The sequence below is a fragment of the Carcharodon carcharias genome, chromosome 30 (genome assembly GCF_017639515.1).
Source record: "Carcharodon carcharias isolate sCarCar2 chromosome 30, sCarCar2.pri, whole genome shotgun sequence".
NCBI classification, from domain to species: Eukaryota; Metazoa; Chordata; class Chondrichthyes; order Lamniformes; family Lamnidae; genus Carcharodon; species Carcharodon carcharias.
In genome coordinates this window covers 12,152,531-12,167,646 of record NC_054496.1, presented here as the reverse complement: position 1 = coordinate 12,167,646, position 15,116 = coordinate 12,152,531, and the positions used below count along the sequence as shown (strand labels likewise).

Here is a 15,116-nt window from a genome sequence, read left to right as displayed (position 1 = left end):
TTAACTTCTGTTATACACAATGTTGATGTAATGTATCTTTCCCATTAATTTTCTCTGAAGGCAATGCCAATGCTTCAAATTCTTTCCAATTCATCCCACTGCATAAATGCCAATGTTCCAAAGTCAAGGTATTTGCCAACCGTTCCATTTGTACACAGCATCAGTGGACCAAACTCTGTCTTGTTTGGCTCCTGTCCCAGACAAGCGCAAGCTTTTCCATTCATTGTGGTTGTATAGTGGGCTAATGGGTCAATCTCTTCTATTCACTGTGGTTGTATACTGAGCTAATGAGCCAAACTCTTCCATTCACTCCCATTTCAGGCAGTTTCCACTCACTGTTCACTGTTATTTCATAATATTTCTGATGCAAGCATTATACATTTTGATAATTGTCCTCTTTGTAATGCTCGGCACATTAAATCAGGTCCATCCACTGCCAACTTTCATGGACGAGCTCAGCACAATTTTGAAATCTAATCACTTTTGTTGCAATGTAGATTGTGTTAAGTGCGTGCTGTTAAGTCTGAATTGCTGAGATGTTATTAAGGAGGCTGAGGCACAAAAAAGTTCAAATTGGCAATTTTTACGTTAATGGCAATTGAGATGGAAGCATAGCCCTGACTCGAGCATTTCAGCAAAATCAGTGGCACATTTATCTGGCAGTGACTATTATCTTAATGAGGTAAAAGCTACTAGATGTTTAATGTCGGAGAAATGCTACACTCCAGGGGAGGAGGTTAGTGCCCTGCTTTTGAAGTTGTTAGTGGCCTCCCATCGACAAACAAAATTGAAAAACCATTTATGTTTGTGACCTCAATAAGCTGATGACAGTTCTCTCTCGAGTTTGAAGCTAAAGGCCTTATACAAGATTGCATCCATACGTACGTAAAAAATACTCTAAGTTCTGGAGCACGTTGTCTGAATCAGCTGGGAGTACCAATTCATAAAGTGGCCCTAATATCCCCACTTAATGTGTGCATGTAAGCTGAATCTTTGCTTCAGTCTACTCAGGGTGCATTCAATATTAATTCTGGTTGACCCAGCATATGCTCTGTTGTATTTGGATTTGGCTAGATTTTGAAAGGGGTCCCGTAGGAATTATCACTGTTGTTGTTGCTTCAAGTCATCCTGGATCTGCAGATGTCCCACAATCAGGGCACTATTAGTGATTCTAGAATGGTAGCCATTGCCATGCATGATTAGTTTCCTATTCTTTCTGATTTTTCTGATTCTCATACCCATTATATATGGAAATGAAGGAACGATATTTCACACCAGCGCTCCTGACACATCCATGCTAGCCCATTAGGAAACTGCAGCAGCAGCCCTCCATAAACTTTGAGGCCCCCGAAACTCTACCATATCTAAATGTCAAAACCTCTTGGACATTTCAAAGCTTGCGTTATCCTAATCTCGATTCTCTTCTCTCTGTAGGAGGCACCTATGAAGTTAAGCAACATGGTTTCTTCAAAGACCTGGACTGGAACAGCTTGCTGCGCCAGAAGGCGGAATTCATTCCCCATCTGGAGTCAGAAGAAGACACCAGTTACTTTGACAGCAAGTGTTTTTCTACTAAGCGAGGCCTTTAGTTGGGAATACGGCATGACTGTCGGTGACTGGGATTTAGGGTCCCTTTATAAAAACTCAGTTGTATGGGACTCAAAGTTATGAGATTCCATAGTGCCCAGCAGAGTAGAAGAGACTGCACCCATTGATTGATTGCTCCACTGAGTGCCTGATCTTGGCCTTGCTGCTTGAAGAGATGTAGAGCACAGGAGATGAGCCTTTCTCAAGGGGGAAGGGAGGTTCGGAGGACAATCTGTACCAACTATTAACTGACCCCCTAGCATCTGTCTGGGTAGCAGCAATTGAGGCAGTCTGGGGGCTAGTGTTAGGGGGCTGGTGGGCAGATTGTAGTCCAGGAAAACCACAATCAGGAAGAGCATTGGGCAAGGTTTGGGGTGGTGGCAGGGGGAGGGAGGAGTAGGATTTCACTCCTTCACTGTAAATCTGAAATGGTGCTACTCTCTCTGTGCAGCCCGCTCTGATCGATATCACCATGTCAATTCTTATGACGAGGATGACACCAACGAAGATGAGCCAGTGGAAATTCGACGGTTTTCCTCCTGCTCACCTCGATTTATTAAGGTACTTCTGAGAACATAAATCGCTCTGCCCTTCCCTTAAACCCGATTGTTGTTGTGGCCAGGATTTCAAAGCAGTGGGTGTGTGACATTGTCACAGCTGTAATAGGTCTGGTTAGCACTTTATAGACTGGCTCCCGAAACTACTCCACTCATTGATTTCAATGAAGGTTCAACCTCAGACAAGACAAGAGCCTGGCAACATGTAAAACAACCTTTCCTGTCCAAGAGGTCACTGGATCTCCTCCAGAAAGAAAGATACAAAAAATGGCTGAAAAAATAAGATAATGTTGGTTCTGTAAAATGTATATTTCCAATCATTTTTTCCCAAATGTGTAAAATGAGGAATATTTTGAATAAGAGGTACTCTCCTAAACTTTCCTTTCAAAAAAGCTCAGATGGTAGTTGTACATGCTGCATAAGAAAGAGAAGGTTAACAGGCTGAGTGCACTGACCATCATTCTATCCTCCATACTTTACCGTCCATTCTTTCTCCAGTTTCCCTCTATGGGGTTTCGAGAGCACACAGTGACACCTACAGGTCTCCAGTATTACAACGGCACAGAGTGGAGGGGAAAACCATCGCTCTCCGATCTGATCCTCACACCCTCACATGGAAATAAAGGAACGATATTCCACTTCAGCACTCCGGACACATCCATGCTGGCACGTTGGAAAACTCTACATCTGCAGCCCTCCATAAACCTCAAGATCCTTTAAAACTCTATCGTATCTACATTCACGCCAAGACCCATTCACCCAGCATCCTTGTGCTCACTGACCTTCATTGGTTCCAAGCCCACCAGTGTCTCAATTTTAAAATTGTCAAATTGTTTCCAAATGCCTCCTTGGCCTCGTCCCTCCCTATCTCTGTAATCTCCTCCACCCCACAACCTCTGAGAGATCTGCACTCCTCCAATTTGGCCTCTTGCAAATCTCCAGCTTTAATTTTTCCATGTTGGTGGGCATGCTTTCAGCTGCCTAGATCCTGAGTGGTGGAATTCACTTCCTAAATAAACCATTCTGCCTCTCTGACTCTCCTCCTTAAATACGCTCTTTAATTTAGCTTCTTAACCAAGCTTTTGATCACCTGTCCTAACATCTCCCCTATGAAGCACCCTGGGATGTTTTGTTACATTAAAGGCTCATATTTTGGCGTTGTGACATTCTGACCATTGAAGTTTCAGAAAATAAGGAACCAGGGAAATACACTTTCCTGAAATGCAGTCTTTAGGGACTTGCATTTATAGTGTGCCTTTCATGGCCTCAGCATGACCCGAAATGCATTACAGCCAATAAAGTACTTCTGAGGTCTAGTTACTGTTATAATATTGGAAAGGTGGCAGCTAATTTGCACACAGCAAACTCCCACAAAGAGCATTGTTATAATGACCAAATAACCTGCTTTAGAGATGATCATTCCAGTGGGTTTAGAAATCCCTTTTCTCCCTCTCCAGTTTTCTCAGCTGAAGCTGTTGGGGTACAGTTGGATAGGTGCCAGTACCCTTCCTGTACCTCACCATCTGCATGCGTGGCCGGAGGCGGCGAGTGATGGTTGTGCTAACGCTGGGTTGTGTTGTGTGCAGGTTTACAGCAGTATGGAACGTCTCACGCAGCATGAGGAGCAGAAAGCCCCAGTGGTCACCCGACGCAACCTAAACAAGCATAAGGAGGAAAAGAGTGAGAAGATGGAGGGCCTGAGCTCCATCGGCACCCGGGACAAGAGCTGGAGGACAAGCTCACCAGAGATGTACGTAGGGCAGCTATGTTGCTGTATTGACATTTCCCCTCCTCTTAAATCTCAGCTTCAAGTGTGCTAGCCAATGCACTCATGCCCCTCCTTTAATCCTTGCTAAAATTCTTTTCGCCACAACCAAATCTCTCACTACCTTTGTAACATCTTCCTGCCCTGCCACCCTCCGAGATTTCAAAGCTTCTCCAACTCTAGCCTTTTGTACATTACCAACTTCCATAACACGCTATTGGCAGCTGTGCCTTCAGCTGCCTGTTCCCTAAACTCTGGGATTTCTTCCCCAAACCTCTTCCTCTCCCTCTCCCCCTTTAAAATGCTGCTTAAAAGCCAATTCTTTGAGTAAGTACTTTGTCCAACCTCTCCTAATGGCTCATTCTCTGGTTCACTGGGCAGCGGCCTGACATGCATCGCAATATTTAGCTTTCGTTTTAAAGCGGGTGAGTTAGGAAATTGTTTGGGATGACCATGTGGGAGAATGGGAAGGTGATCGCCACACAGCCGTGGGGTGCTGAGGTTTGCGTTTTCTCTGAAACTTCCTCCCCTTTTCTCTGATCTTCGCCGTTGTCAGGAAGCGCCTCTCCGCCTCCGAGTCCTCTTACGGTGAGAGTGACTCCAGCCCGCCTCTCACCGTCCGTCGCAGGTTCTCCGCGCTCATGGACACTCACAAGTTTGCCACGCCTCTCGAGGATGACACGGAGGTGACGCACAAACACCAGGAAGTGCAGACGGTGACGCCAGTCCAGGATCAGGCCAGCCAGTCAGAGCCACGGCAGAGAGATACAGAAGGACAGAGTGCCGTCACTGCGGGAAATACCGGTAACAGTCCGACATTCCCAGGTATGGGATGCATGCTCTCTTATGGACAGTCAGTGCAATGGTTAATGCTGGTCCGGTGGCATTTTCTGCTTGATTTTAGAGTGGTACATAGAATTACATAGAATGACCAGCACAGAAATAGGCTATTCAGCCCAACTTTCCATGCTGGTGTTTGTGCTCCACATGAGCCTCCTCCCACCCCTCCATCTAAACCTATCAGCATATCCTTCTATTCCTTTCCCTCTAATGTGTTTATCTAGCTTCCCCTTAAATGAATCTATAGTATTCACCTCAACTACTCCTTGTGGTAACAAGTTCCACATTCTAACCACTCTCTGGATAAAGAAGTTTCCTTCTGAATTCCCAATTGGATTTATTGGTGATTGTTTAATATTAAAGCCTCTGATTTTTTTACTTACTTTACTAGAGAAGCATCTTCTCTATGCCTACCCTATCAAATCCCTTTGAAATTTTAAATACCTCTTTTAGGTCCACCTCTTTCCTAGAGAAAAGAACCCTAACCTTTTTCTTTTGTCATCAGAGCTATTGGACAAGCTCAGATCCTGGAAGAGTTTGGAGTAGTCCTTCAGGAAAAGTTCATTTTAACATTTCTATTTACTAGTAGTTACAATAGTGTAGTGATCCATCTCATTACTATGAAATAGATTTTATGCTGGTGCCCAACTGAGCATCAAGTGCTATCAGGTCAGATATAGCACTGCTATAGATGCAAACAAAAGCTTCCTCTACTTTGCCCCAATAATGGATCTTAACAGAAACCACCCTCTCTACTGCACCAGTTTGCCATTTCCATTTCCCACACAATTCATCCCTGTTACTTCCCTGAGTGTGATTGTCAATTTATTACCCATTAGCGTTTTGTGTTTTAGACCTGCAATCTGACTTGGCTGAAACTCGTTTCATATATGGGGGTCCTCATCTCCAGCGATGAGACAGAGAGGAAAGAGATTTCTGTCCCCTCAGTCTGGATTGGATTTGAACCTAGGCCTCTGATGTCAAAGGGCTACATATTGACCAATAAGGGTTAGCCAATCCTATTTTGGATCTTTCACAGCCAGACCTCGCAATCACCAGTATTACTATAAATTCACGAGCTTTTCAACAAAGCTCACACTCCCAACTGATGTTATTCACTCTGAGGAGGCCCTGGAATGTTGCAATGTGGTGTGAAGGGGTGCTGGTCTTGGGGTCTTCAATTCCCCGCATAGCGAGTCCCTGATTTCACCTCAGGCAGTTACTGAGTGCAGACCAAACACTTCCCTACATTAGTAACATCTTTTGCATGAGACAGTAAACCAAGACGCTGACTGCCCTTTCGGGTAGGCATAAAACAAAAATCACATGGCTACTATTTCAACCAATCACACCTGTGCACTCACACCTCTGAAAGAACAGTGCATCCCCCTTTTAAATGTTTCTTACCTTCCTCATGACATTTATTCCCTTCCTTCGCTAGAGAGGAACAGAATGAATGGGAACATCATTGAACGTCAGCTCAGTTGACAACCTGCAGCCATGCAGACCCTGAATGTTGGGGTCCCCAAGCCATGGGTTGGGAGAGCCAGGTCAATATTATCAATGCTGCTGTTCTGTGTCAATGAAGATAGATGCTGATCAGTCATAGACTCTAGAAAGAAATATAAATGTTAGAATCTAAATAAACCTTTGCATGCCTTCCTGCTAAATGTTTTCAATTTTATTTCAGCTGGTAGGCCGGTGAGGTTAAGTGAGTCCCTAAGTACCGTTTCCAAGGAAACGGATTCCTCTTCTACAAAGGCAACAAGTGACCTGGCGGTCCGCAGAGCGCGACACCAGCAACTGTCTGGGGACTCAGCCGAGAAGCGCGCCTCCCGGCCTGTGAACAAGGTCATCAAGTCAGCATCAGCCACTGCCCTCTCAGTCATGATCCCTGCAGGTATGAAGTGGGGAGACAGTGGCATAGTGGTAATGTTACTGGACTAGTAATCCAGAGGCCCAGGCTAACCCGCAGGGGACACAGATTGAAATCCCACCATAGCAGCTGGTGGAATTTGAGTTCAATTAATTCATCATTCTGGAATGGTGACCTTGAAACTGTCACTGATTGTTGTAAAATCCCATCTGGTTCACTAATGTGTCCGTGAGGGAAGGAAACCTGCCGTCCTTACCTGGTCTGGCCTACATGTGACTCCAGAACCACCTTAATGTGTTTGACTCAGAAATGGCCTAGCAAGCCACTCAGTTGTAGCATTTAGGGATGGGCAACAAATCTGACACCCATATCCCATGAAAGAATAAAAAAAGCTAAGCATCCCTCCACAATGGCATACGAACAAGGAGCAGGAGTAGGCTATTCAGCCCCTTGAGTCTGCTTTGCCATTTAACAAGATCATGGCTGATCAGATAGTAACCTGAAATCTGCATTCCACCTACCCGCCCCCCCTCCCCCGATAACCTATCACCCCCTTGCTTACCAAGAATCTATCCACCTCTGCCTTAAAAATATTCAAAGACTGCTTCCACCACCTTTTCAGGAAGAGAGTTCCAAAGACTCACGACCCTTTAAGTGAAAAAAATTCACCTCATCTCTGTTTTAAATGGGCAAAGCTTATTTTTAAATAGTGACCCCTAGTTCTAGATTCTCCCACAAGAAACATCCTCTCCACTTCCACCCTGTCAAGACCCTTCAGTATCTTATATGTTTCAATCAAGTCACCTCTTACTCTTCTAAATTCCAGTGGACACAAGCCCAGCCTGTCCTACCTTTCCTCATAAGACAACCTGCCCATTCCTGGCATTAGTCTGGTAAACCTTCTCTGAACTGCTTCCAACGCATTTACATCCTCCCTTAAATAAGGTGAATAATACTATACACAGTACTCCAAATGTGGTCTCACTAGTGCCCTGTACAACTGAAGCACAACCTACTTTTGTATTCAATTCCCCTCACAATAAATTATAACATTCTATTAGTTCTCCTAATTACTTGCTGTACCTGCATACTAGCCTTTTGTGTTTCATGCACTAGGACACCCAGATCCCTCTGCACCTCAGAGCAATCTCTCACCATTTAGGTAATATGCTTCTCTTTTATTCTTCCTGCCAAAATGGACAATTTCACATTTTCCCACATTATGCTCCATTTGCCGGATCTTTGCCCACTCACTTATATCTATCTATATCTTTTTGTAGCCTCCTCATGGTCCTCTTCACAACTTACTTTCCTACCTATCTTTGTGTCATCATCAAATTTGGCACCCGTCCCATCCATCCCTTCATCCAAACTATTTATATAAATTGTAAACAGTTGAGGTCCCAGCACTGATTCCTCTGGCACACCACTCATTGTATGTTGCCAACCTGAAAAAGACCCATTTATGCCTATTCTCTACTTCCTGTTAGCCAGCCAATCTTCTATCCATGCCAATATGTTACCCCTATACCATGAAATTTTATTTTCTGCAATAACCTTTGACATGGCACTTTATCAAATGCCTTCTGGAAATCTAAGTATAGTACATCCACCGGTTCCCCTTTATCCACGTGAGCTCTAGAAAGCATTCAGGGTGTATTAGGGATCTCTCTGAGCCTAGGAAAACTTTCTGGATTATATTCAGGATATCATGGAATGAGATAAGCAGATGTTTCAGACTTCAGAAATAAAAACAAAGTGCTGGAAAAATGCAGCAAGTCTGGCAGCATCTGTGGAGTGAGAAACAGAGGTAACTTTTTGAGTTCAATATGACTCGTCTTCGGAAGAAGAGTCGTACAGACTCAAAACATTAAGTCTGCCTCTCTCTCCACAGATGCTACCAGACCTGTGGACTTTTTCCAGCGCTTTCTGTTTTTATTTCAGATCTCCAGACCATAAATGGAACTAATTAAGTACCTAATTCCTCATTTAAAGTTTCATTTAATTCTGTGATTTTTCTCAAGGAACTAATATAGAGTAATATCAGGCAGAATGTAAAACCCAATCCCTTGTGTTTCCCAATGAGCGGGTGAGGTTAACTTATCCACTATGGTGTAGTTAATCTGGGCACCATGGAGGTGCTGTGACTGGTATTCCTGCCTCTGGGTTAGCGAAGGGGAATATATCTGTCTGGGTTCCTTGTTCAGCTTGCTATTGAGCAAACTGTGAATTGCACATGAGCATCAAGTGGACAGTGGACCAGGTTTAGGTTTGATGGCGCCCACAGTTAAATAGCCTGTCAACATGCACTGTCCAGCCTTACAGAAATCTGAAATGTGGTGATAGCCAAAACCAGACAGCCAGTGGACTGGCTCCCAGGCTATTTTCTAGCTTTCAGTTTCGCCATTAACACTTCTGTGATGCACCTTGGGACATTTCACTAAGTTAAAGGTGCCTTATAAATGCAAATTGTTGCTGTTGAAATCATGCGTGGATAATCCAGCCTGTCATATGGTTCATAGCTGTGAAGGTACTCCAGTGATGCGCTCAATGTCTTATGCCTCTCAGCCAATCCCACTGTGCCTCTCCTTTGTATATCCAGTAGATCAGCACACCAGTTCACCTCTCGCCAGCCCCATGTCGCCGCGATCGCTGTCGTCTAATCCGTCCTCACGGGACTCCTCGCCCAGCCGGGACTTCTCACCTGCAGTCACGAGCCTGAGGTCACCAATCACCATACTCCGCTCAGGAAAGAAGTACGGCTTCACACTTCGTGCCATCCGGGTCTACATGGGAGACAGCGACGTGTATAGTGTCCACCACATGGTCTGGGTAAGTACCATTGGGTAGATTGACCAACAGTCAAGAGGGACCATCATTTGCCTCTGTTTGCCATCACCACAGGGATTGGTTGAGGCAAGATACTTCCAAGAGGAAACGAGAAAAGTGGTGGTGGTGTATTCACTCAGGGAGCTTGAGTTGCTGTGGCAACATGCACTTTTACATGCATGTTGTAGGCTGGAGCTATGGACAGTGATGGTAGAGGTTCCAACGTTCTTTCCATCACATGGTCAATAAGGACTCTTTCCCACTCTTACCGCCTGCCTTTGGCATGTGTTGAAGGATTTTCAGGTTGACAGTCAACCTTTTTGTCCATGATATGAACGCAGTTTCCTAGTCAATCAGTTCCTGGGGTGGGACTTGAACCCAGAGCTTCTGGCTTCGTTAACTAGACAAATACGTGAGAGAAAAAGGGATAGAAAGATTTGCTGAAAGGCTGAGATGAGGTGGATGGAATGGGAGAGGACCCAGGTGGAATATGAACACTAGCACAAACCAGGAAAGGAGAAAGGAGGCACTGTTGGACCTGGTTCTTGGGAATTAGTTGGGCAAAGTGAAACAAAAGTGTACGTTGGCTATGGAAAAGGACAAGGAGCAATCGGGCGTAAGGATAATTAACTGATGCAAAGCCAACTTCTTTGGGGTAATAATAGATCTGATCCAGATAAATTGGAATCAAAGGTTGACAGACAAAACTCTAACTAAACAATGGGCTGCTATTAAAGAAAAGATAGTTTGGGCACAGTCAAGGTATATTCCCAGGAAAAGGAAAGGTGGGGCAAACAAATCCAGAGCCCCCTGGATTAAAAAGTGATAGAGATTAAGATGAAGAGGAAAAAATGTGCTTATGACAGATGTTGGCTAGATTATACAACTGAGAACTAGGCTGAATATAGAAGGTTCAGAGGGAAAGTGAAGAAACAAATAAGAGAAGCAAAGAGAGAGTGTGAAAAGAGACTGGCAGGTAACATAAAATATAATCCAAAAGTCTTCCAAAGGCATATGAATAGTGAAAGGGTGGTAAAAAGAGTAGGGTCAATAAGGACCAAAAAGGGGATTTATGCATGGAGGAGGGAGCACACTGAGGTACTAACTGAATACTTTGCATCTGTTTTTAACCAAGGAACAAGATTCTATTCAGGTCATGGTGAAAGAAGAGGTAGTTCAGACAATTGAAGGGTTGAAAATTGATCAGGACTCCTCCTTAGGATAGGCTGTCTACTTCAAGGCACTAGGGACCAGATGGGATGCATCCAAGGATACTGAGGGAAGTGAGAGTGGAAATTGCGGAGGCACTGGCCATAATTTCCCAACCTTCCTTAGACTCAGGGATGGTGCCAGAGAACTAGAGAATTGCAAAATGTTACACCCTTGTTCAAAACAAAAGTGTTAAGATAAGCTTAGCAACTACAGGCCAGTCAGTTTAACCTCAGTGGTGAGGAGGCTTCTAGAAATGATTTATTGATGACAAAATTCATAGTCACTTGGGCAAATGCAGGTTAATGAAGGAAAAGCTGACACAGATGTGTTAGGGGCAAATCATGTTTGACTAACTTGCTTGAGTGTTTGATGAGGTAACAGAGAGGGTTGATGAGTGTTAATGCTGTTCATGTGGCGTACATGGACTTGAAGGCATTTGATAAAGTGCAGCAAATTTGTGTGGGAAGTTAAAGCTCATGAAACAAAAGGGACAGTCGCAACGTAGGCTGGGATTTTCCAGCCCCGACATCGGCGGACATCGTTGCACCCTATCGTTTGTGGGATGGGAAAACTTGGAGAGCCATTGACTTTTAACCACTCTTCAAATTTTCCTGTCCCACCAGCAATGATGCCCGCTAGTGTTGAGACCAGCAATGATGCCCGCTAGTGTTGAGACCAGAAAATCCCACCCAAAGATATAAAATTTGTTGAGTGACAGGAAACAGAGAGTAGCGATTAATGGATGTTTTGCGGACTGGGAGAAGGTTTATGGAGTATAGTGGAGTTCCCCATGGGCGGGTGTTGGGGAGCTGTGTTCTTTCTGATATATATAAACGACCTAGACCTTGGTGTACAGGGCACAATTTCAAAATTTGTAGATGATATGAACATTAGAAGTATTGTCAACTGTGAGAATGATAGTGTAAAACTTCAAAAGGACATAGACAAGTTGGTGGAATGGGGTCCAAATGGCAAATTTAACACAGAGAAGTGTGAAGTGATTCCTTTTGGTAGAAATGGAAAGACAATATAAAATGAAGGGTACAATTCTAAAGGGAGTGTAGGAGGAGAGGGACCTGGGTGTATATATGCATAAATCATTCAAGATGGCATGACAGTGAGAAAGCTGTGAATAAAGCATACAATACCATACGAACATATGAATTAGGAGTAGGAGTAGGCCATTCGGCCCCTCGAGCCTGCTCCGCTATTCAATTAGATCATGATTGATCTGATTGCGGCCCCAACTCCCCATTCTGCCTACCCCCAGTAACTTTTGACTCTCTTGTTAGTCAAGAATCTATCTCCGTCTGCCTTAAAAATATTCAATGACCCTGCCTCCACCAGTCTCTGGGGAGAGAGCTCCAAGGATTCACAACCCTCTGAGAGAAAACTTTTCTTCCCATCTCCATCTTAAATAGGAGACCCCTTATTCTTAAACTATATCCCCTAGTTCTCGTCTTTCCCACAAGGGGAAACACCCTTTCAGCATCTACTCTGTCAAGTCCCCTCAGGATCTTATATGTTTCAGTAAGATCACCTCTCAATCTTCTCAACTTCAATGGATACAGGCCCAGTCTGTCCAAACTTTCCTTATAAGATAACTTCCTCCACCCACCCCCTCACCCTCCCCCCACCCCAAGTATCCTAAGCTTCATTAATTGGGGCATAGAGTGCAAAAGCAAGGAAATTATGTTAAACAGGTATAAAACACTGGTTTGGCCTCAACTGGATTATTGCATCCAGCTCTGAGCGCACACTTTAGAAAGGATGTGAAGGCATTAGAGAAAGTGCAGAAGATTCACAAGAATGGTTTCAGGGATGAGGAACTTCAGATACATAGATAGATTGGAGATGTTGGGACTGTTCTCTTTGGAGTAGAGAAAGTTGAGAGGAGTTTTGATAGAGGTATTTAAAATCCTGAGTTGTTTTGACAAAGAAGTTAGGGAGAAACTGTTTCCATTGGTGGAAGGATCGAGAACCAGAGGGAATAGATTTAAGGTAATTGGCAAAAGAAACAAAGGCGACATGAGGAAAAACTTATGCACGCAGTGAATGGTTAGGATCTGGAATGCACTGCCTAACAGTGAGGTGGAGGCAGCTTCAATTGAGGCATTCAAAGGGGAATAGGATTATTATCGGAAAAGGAAGAATGTGCAGGGCTATAGGGAGAAGGTGGGGGAGTGGCTTTAAGTGAAATCCTTTTGCAAAGAGCCAGTACAGACTTGGCTGGCTGAATGGCCTCTTTCTGTGCTGTAACCATTCTATGGTTTATTGATTCTGAGTTGGGCTAAAAAAGCCTGTTCCTGTGCTGTCTATACCATGAAATCTCTCACAGGGGTTTTGTTCTAGTCACTTATCATGAGGGAAGTTTTAATTGGGGCAAGAGCCATCAGAAATGGGTCAAATACAATATATTGAGATATTTCTATACGGGGAAAATTTGCCTTTCCAATCTGAATTTTTTTTTATTGCTTAAATGTTACCTTCCTGAGCATTCTGTTTCAATTCTCAATCCAATTGCACTTTGAGGGATTTATGTTTACGTGAAACAGGGTAAAAATTCCTGTCTAACATAACCCTATTCTCATTGCATTGAATATCATACAGAGGAAATGTTTAACAGTAAGCAGAGCAATGTGAATGGGTATTATACTGGCTGAGACAATGGGAAACCCTTTTGACCCTTTTCTTCACAAGGCACTGCCCACAATTCCTGGGATTCTCCCAATTTCCATACCAAACTCTGGACCTGTCAGCCCAGCCAGTAAAAGGCAGTATACTTTTCGAAAGCCTCCAAGCTCTCAAACCCCACAACACTGCTCCATGCACCATAGCATAGTGGATCCTTCTCATTGACAGTGTCCACTACCTTTGCTTTTGGACAGCTGGAACACCTATGTTATTGCAAAACTGGCAGATATCCTTTTAATGTGTACAACTAACACAGTTATTCTGGCTTCTAATTGGCCCATGAGATGCAGTGTGACACCTTATTAATCAAAGTCCATGCGGACTCAGATAGACACAATATTAACAGGCAGGCAACAAATCGCTACCAAACCTATCTTAATACAGTAAAAAAGTTGACTACAGACTTACATACCTGGCTGAATTAGAATACTGTCTCCATTTTCTACTTCAGAACTGCAGGACTATGGGGATGAGTAGGACAGTGGGACTAATTGCAAAACTCTACCAAAGAGCCAGCACAGGCGTGATGGGCCACATGGCCTCCTTCTGTGCTATGTGATTCTGTGAACTAATGCTATTATTGTATGTTCCTGCAAAGCCCACTTTATGAGTACAAATGTTCAGTAAGCACCTTCAAAATACAAACCATGGAAAGCAAAACAGCTCAAGCTGCCACTGTGGACTGTCTGAGAGTGGGGTGAAATTTTAACAATCCCTTTTCCACGTTGCAGCATGTAGAAGATGGAGGACCTTCTCACGAGGCTGGACTTTGTGCTGGTGACCTTATAACCCATGTTAATGGCGAGCCTGTCCATGGACTAGTCCATACAGAAGTTGTGGAACTCATACTTAAGGTAACTTGCTGTTTTAATACACAATGGTTAATATCTGTGTAACTCAATGTCAAAACTAACCTAGTCATATAGGCAGATCCATGCCAAGACACCATTATTTTTTCAATCCTACAATTGGTCTGTGACTGCAGTCTGTTTCACAAGAATGTTTCAAATAGGAACACAGGAAATAGGAGCAGGAGTAGACCATTCGGCCACTCGAGCCTGCTCTGGCATTCAACTAGATCATGGCTGATCTTCTATTTCAGTGCCATTTTCCTGCACTATCCCCATATCCCCTGATATCTTTAATAATTAGAAATCTATCAATTTCTGTCTTGAACATACTCAATGACTGAGCCTCCACAGCCCTCTGGGGTAGAGAATTCCAAAGATTCACCACCCTCTGAGTGAAGGGATTCCTCCTCATCTCAGATGTTAAATGGCCTGCCCCTTAGTCTGAGACTGTGTCTCCTGGTTCTAGACCTCCCAACCAGCCAGGGGAAACAACCTTCCCACATCTACCCTGTCAAGCACTGTAAGAATTTTGTATGTCTCAATGAGATCACTTCTCATTCTTCTAAACTCTACAGAATACAGGCTCAGTTTCCTCAATTTCTCCTCTTAGGACAATCCCAATACTCCAGGGATCAGTCTTTGTTGCACTCCTCTATGGCAGGTATATCCTTCCTTAGGTAAGGAGAACAAAATTGTACACAATAGTCCAGGTGCAGTCTCAACAAGGTTCTATACAATTGCAGCAAGTCTTCTTTACTGCTGTACTCAAATCCTCTTGTAACAAAGGCCAACATACATTTTGCCTTTCTAGCTGCTTGTTGCATCCGCATGTTAGTTTTCAGTGACTTGTGAATAAGGACACCCAGGTCCCTTTGGACATCAACACTTCCCAATCTCTCAACATT

The 15,116-nt window shown here is 43.8% G+C and overlaps 1 protein-coding gene across 1 annotated transcript in view; it reads left to right on the top strand.

Annotated features, from left to right (window-relative positions):
* LOC121271166 (microtubule-associated serine/threonine-protein kinase 1-like) overlaps positions 1-15,116 on the top strand; it is a 104,372-nt gene that overhangs the window by 80,051 nt on the left and 9,205 nt on the right. The window contains exons 17-23 of the mRNA XM_041176927.1: positions 1,435-1,557; positions 2,039-2,148; positions 3,731-3,894; positions 4,466-4,734; positions 6,440-6,649; positions 9,231-9,457; positions 14,092-14,214. Of these exons, the coding sequence (XP_041032861.1) occupies positions 1,435-1,557; positions 2,039-2,148; positions 3,731-3,894; positions 4,466-4,734; positions 6,440-6,649; positions 9,231-9,457; positions 14,092-14,214 (1,226 nt within the window). The remainder of the gene's footprint in view (positions 1-1,434; positions 1,558-2,038; positions 2,149-3,730; positions 3,895-4,465; positions 4,735-6,439; positions 6,650-9,230; positions 9,458-14,091; positions 14,215-15,116) is intronic.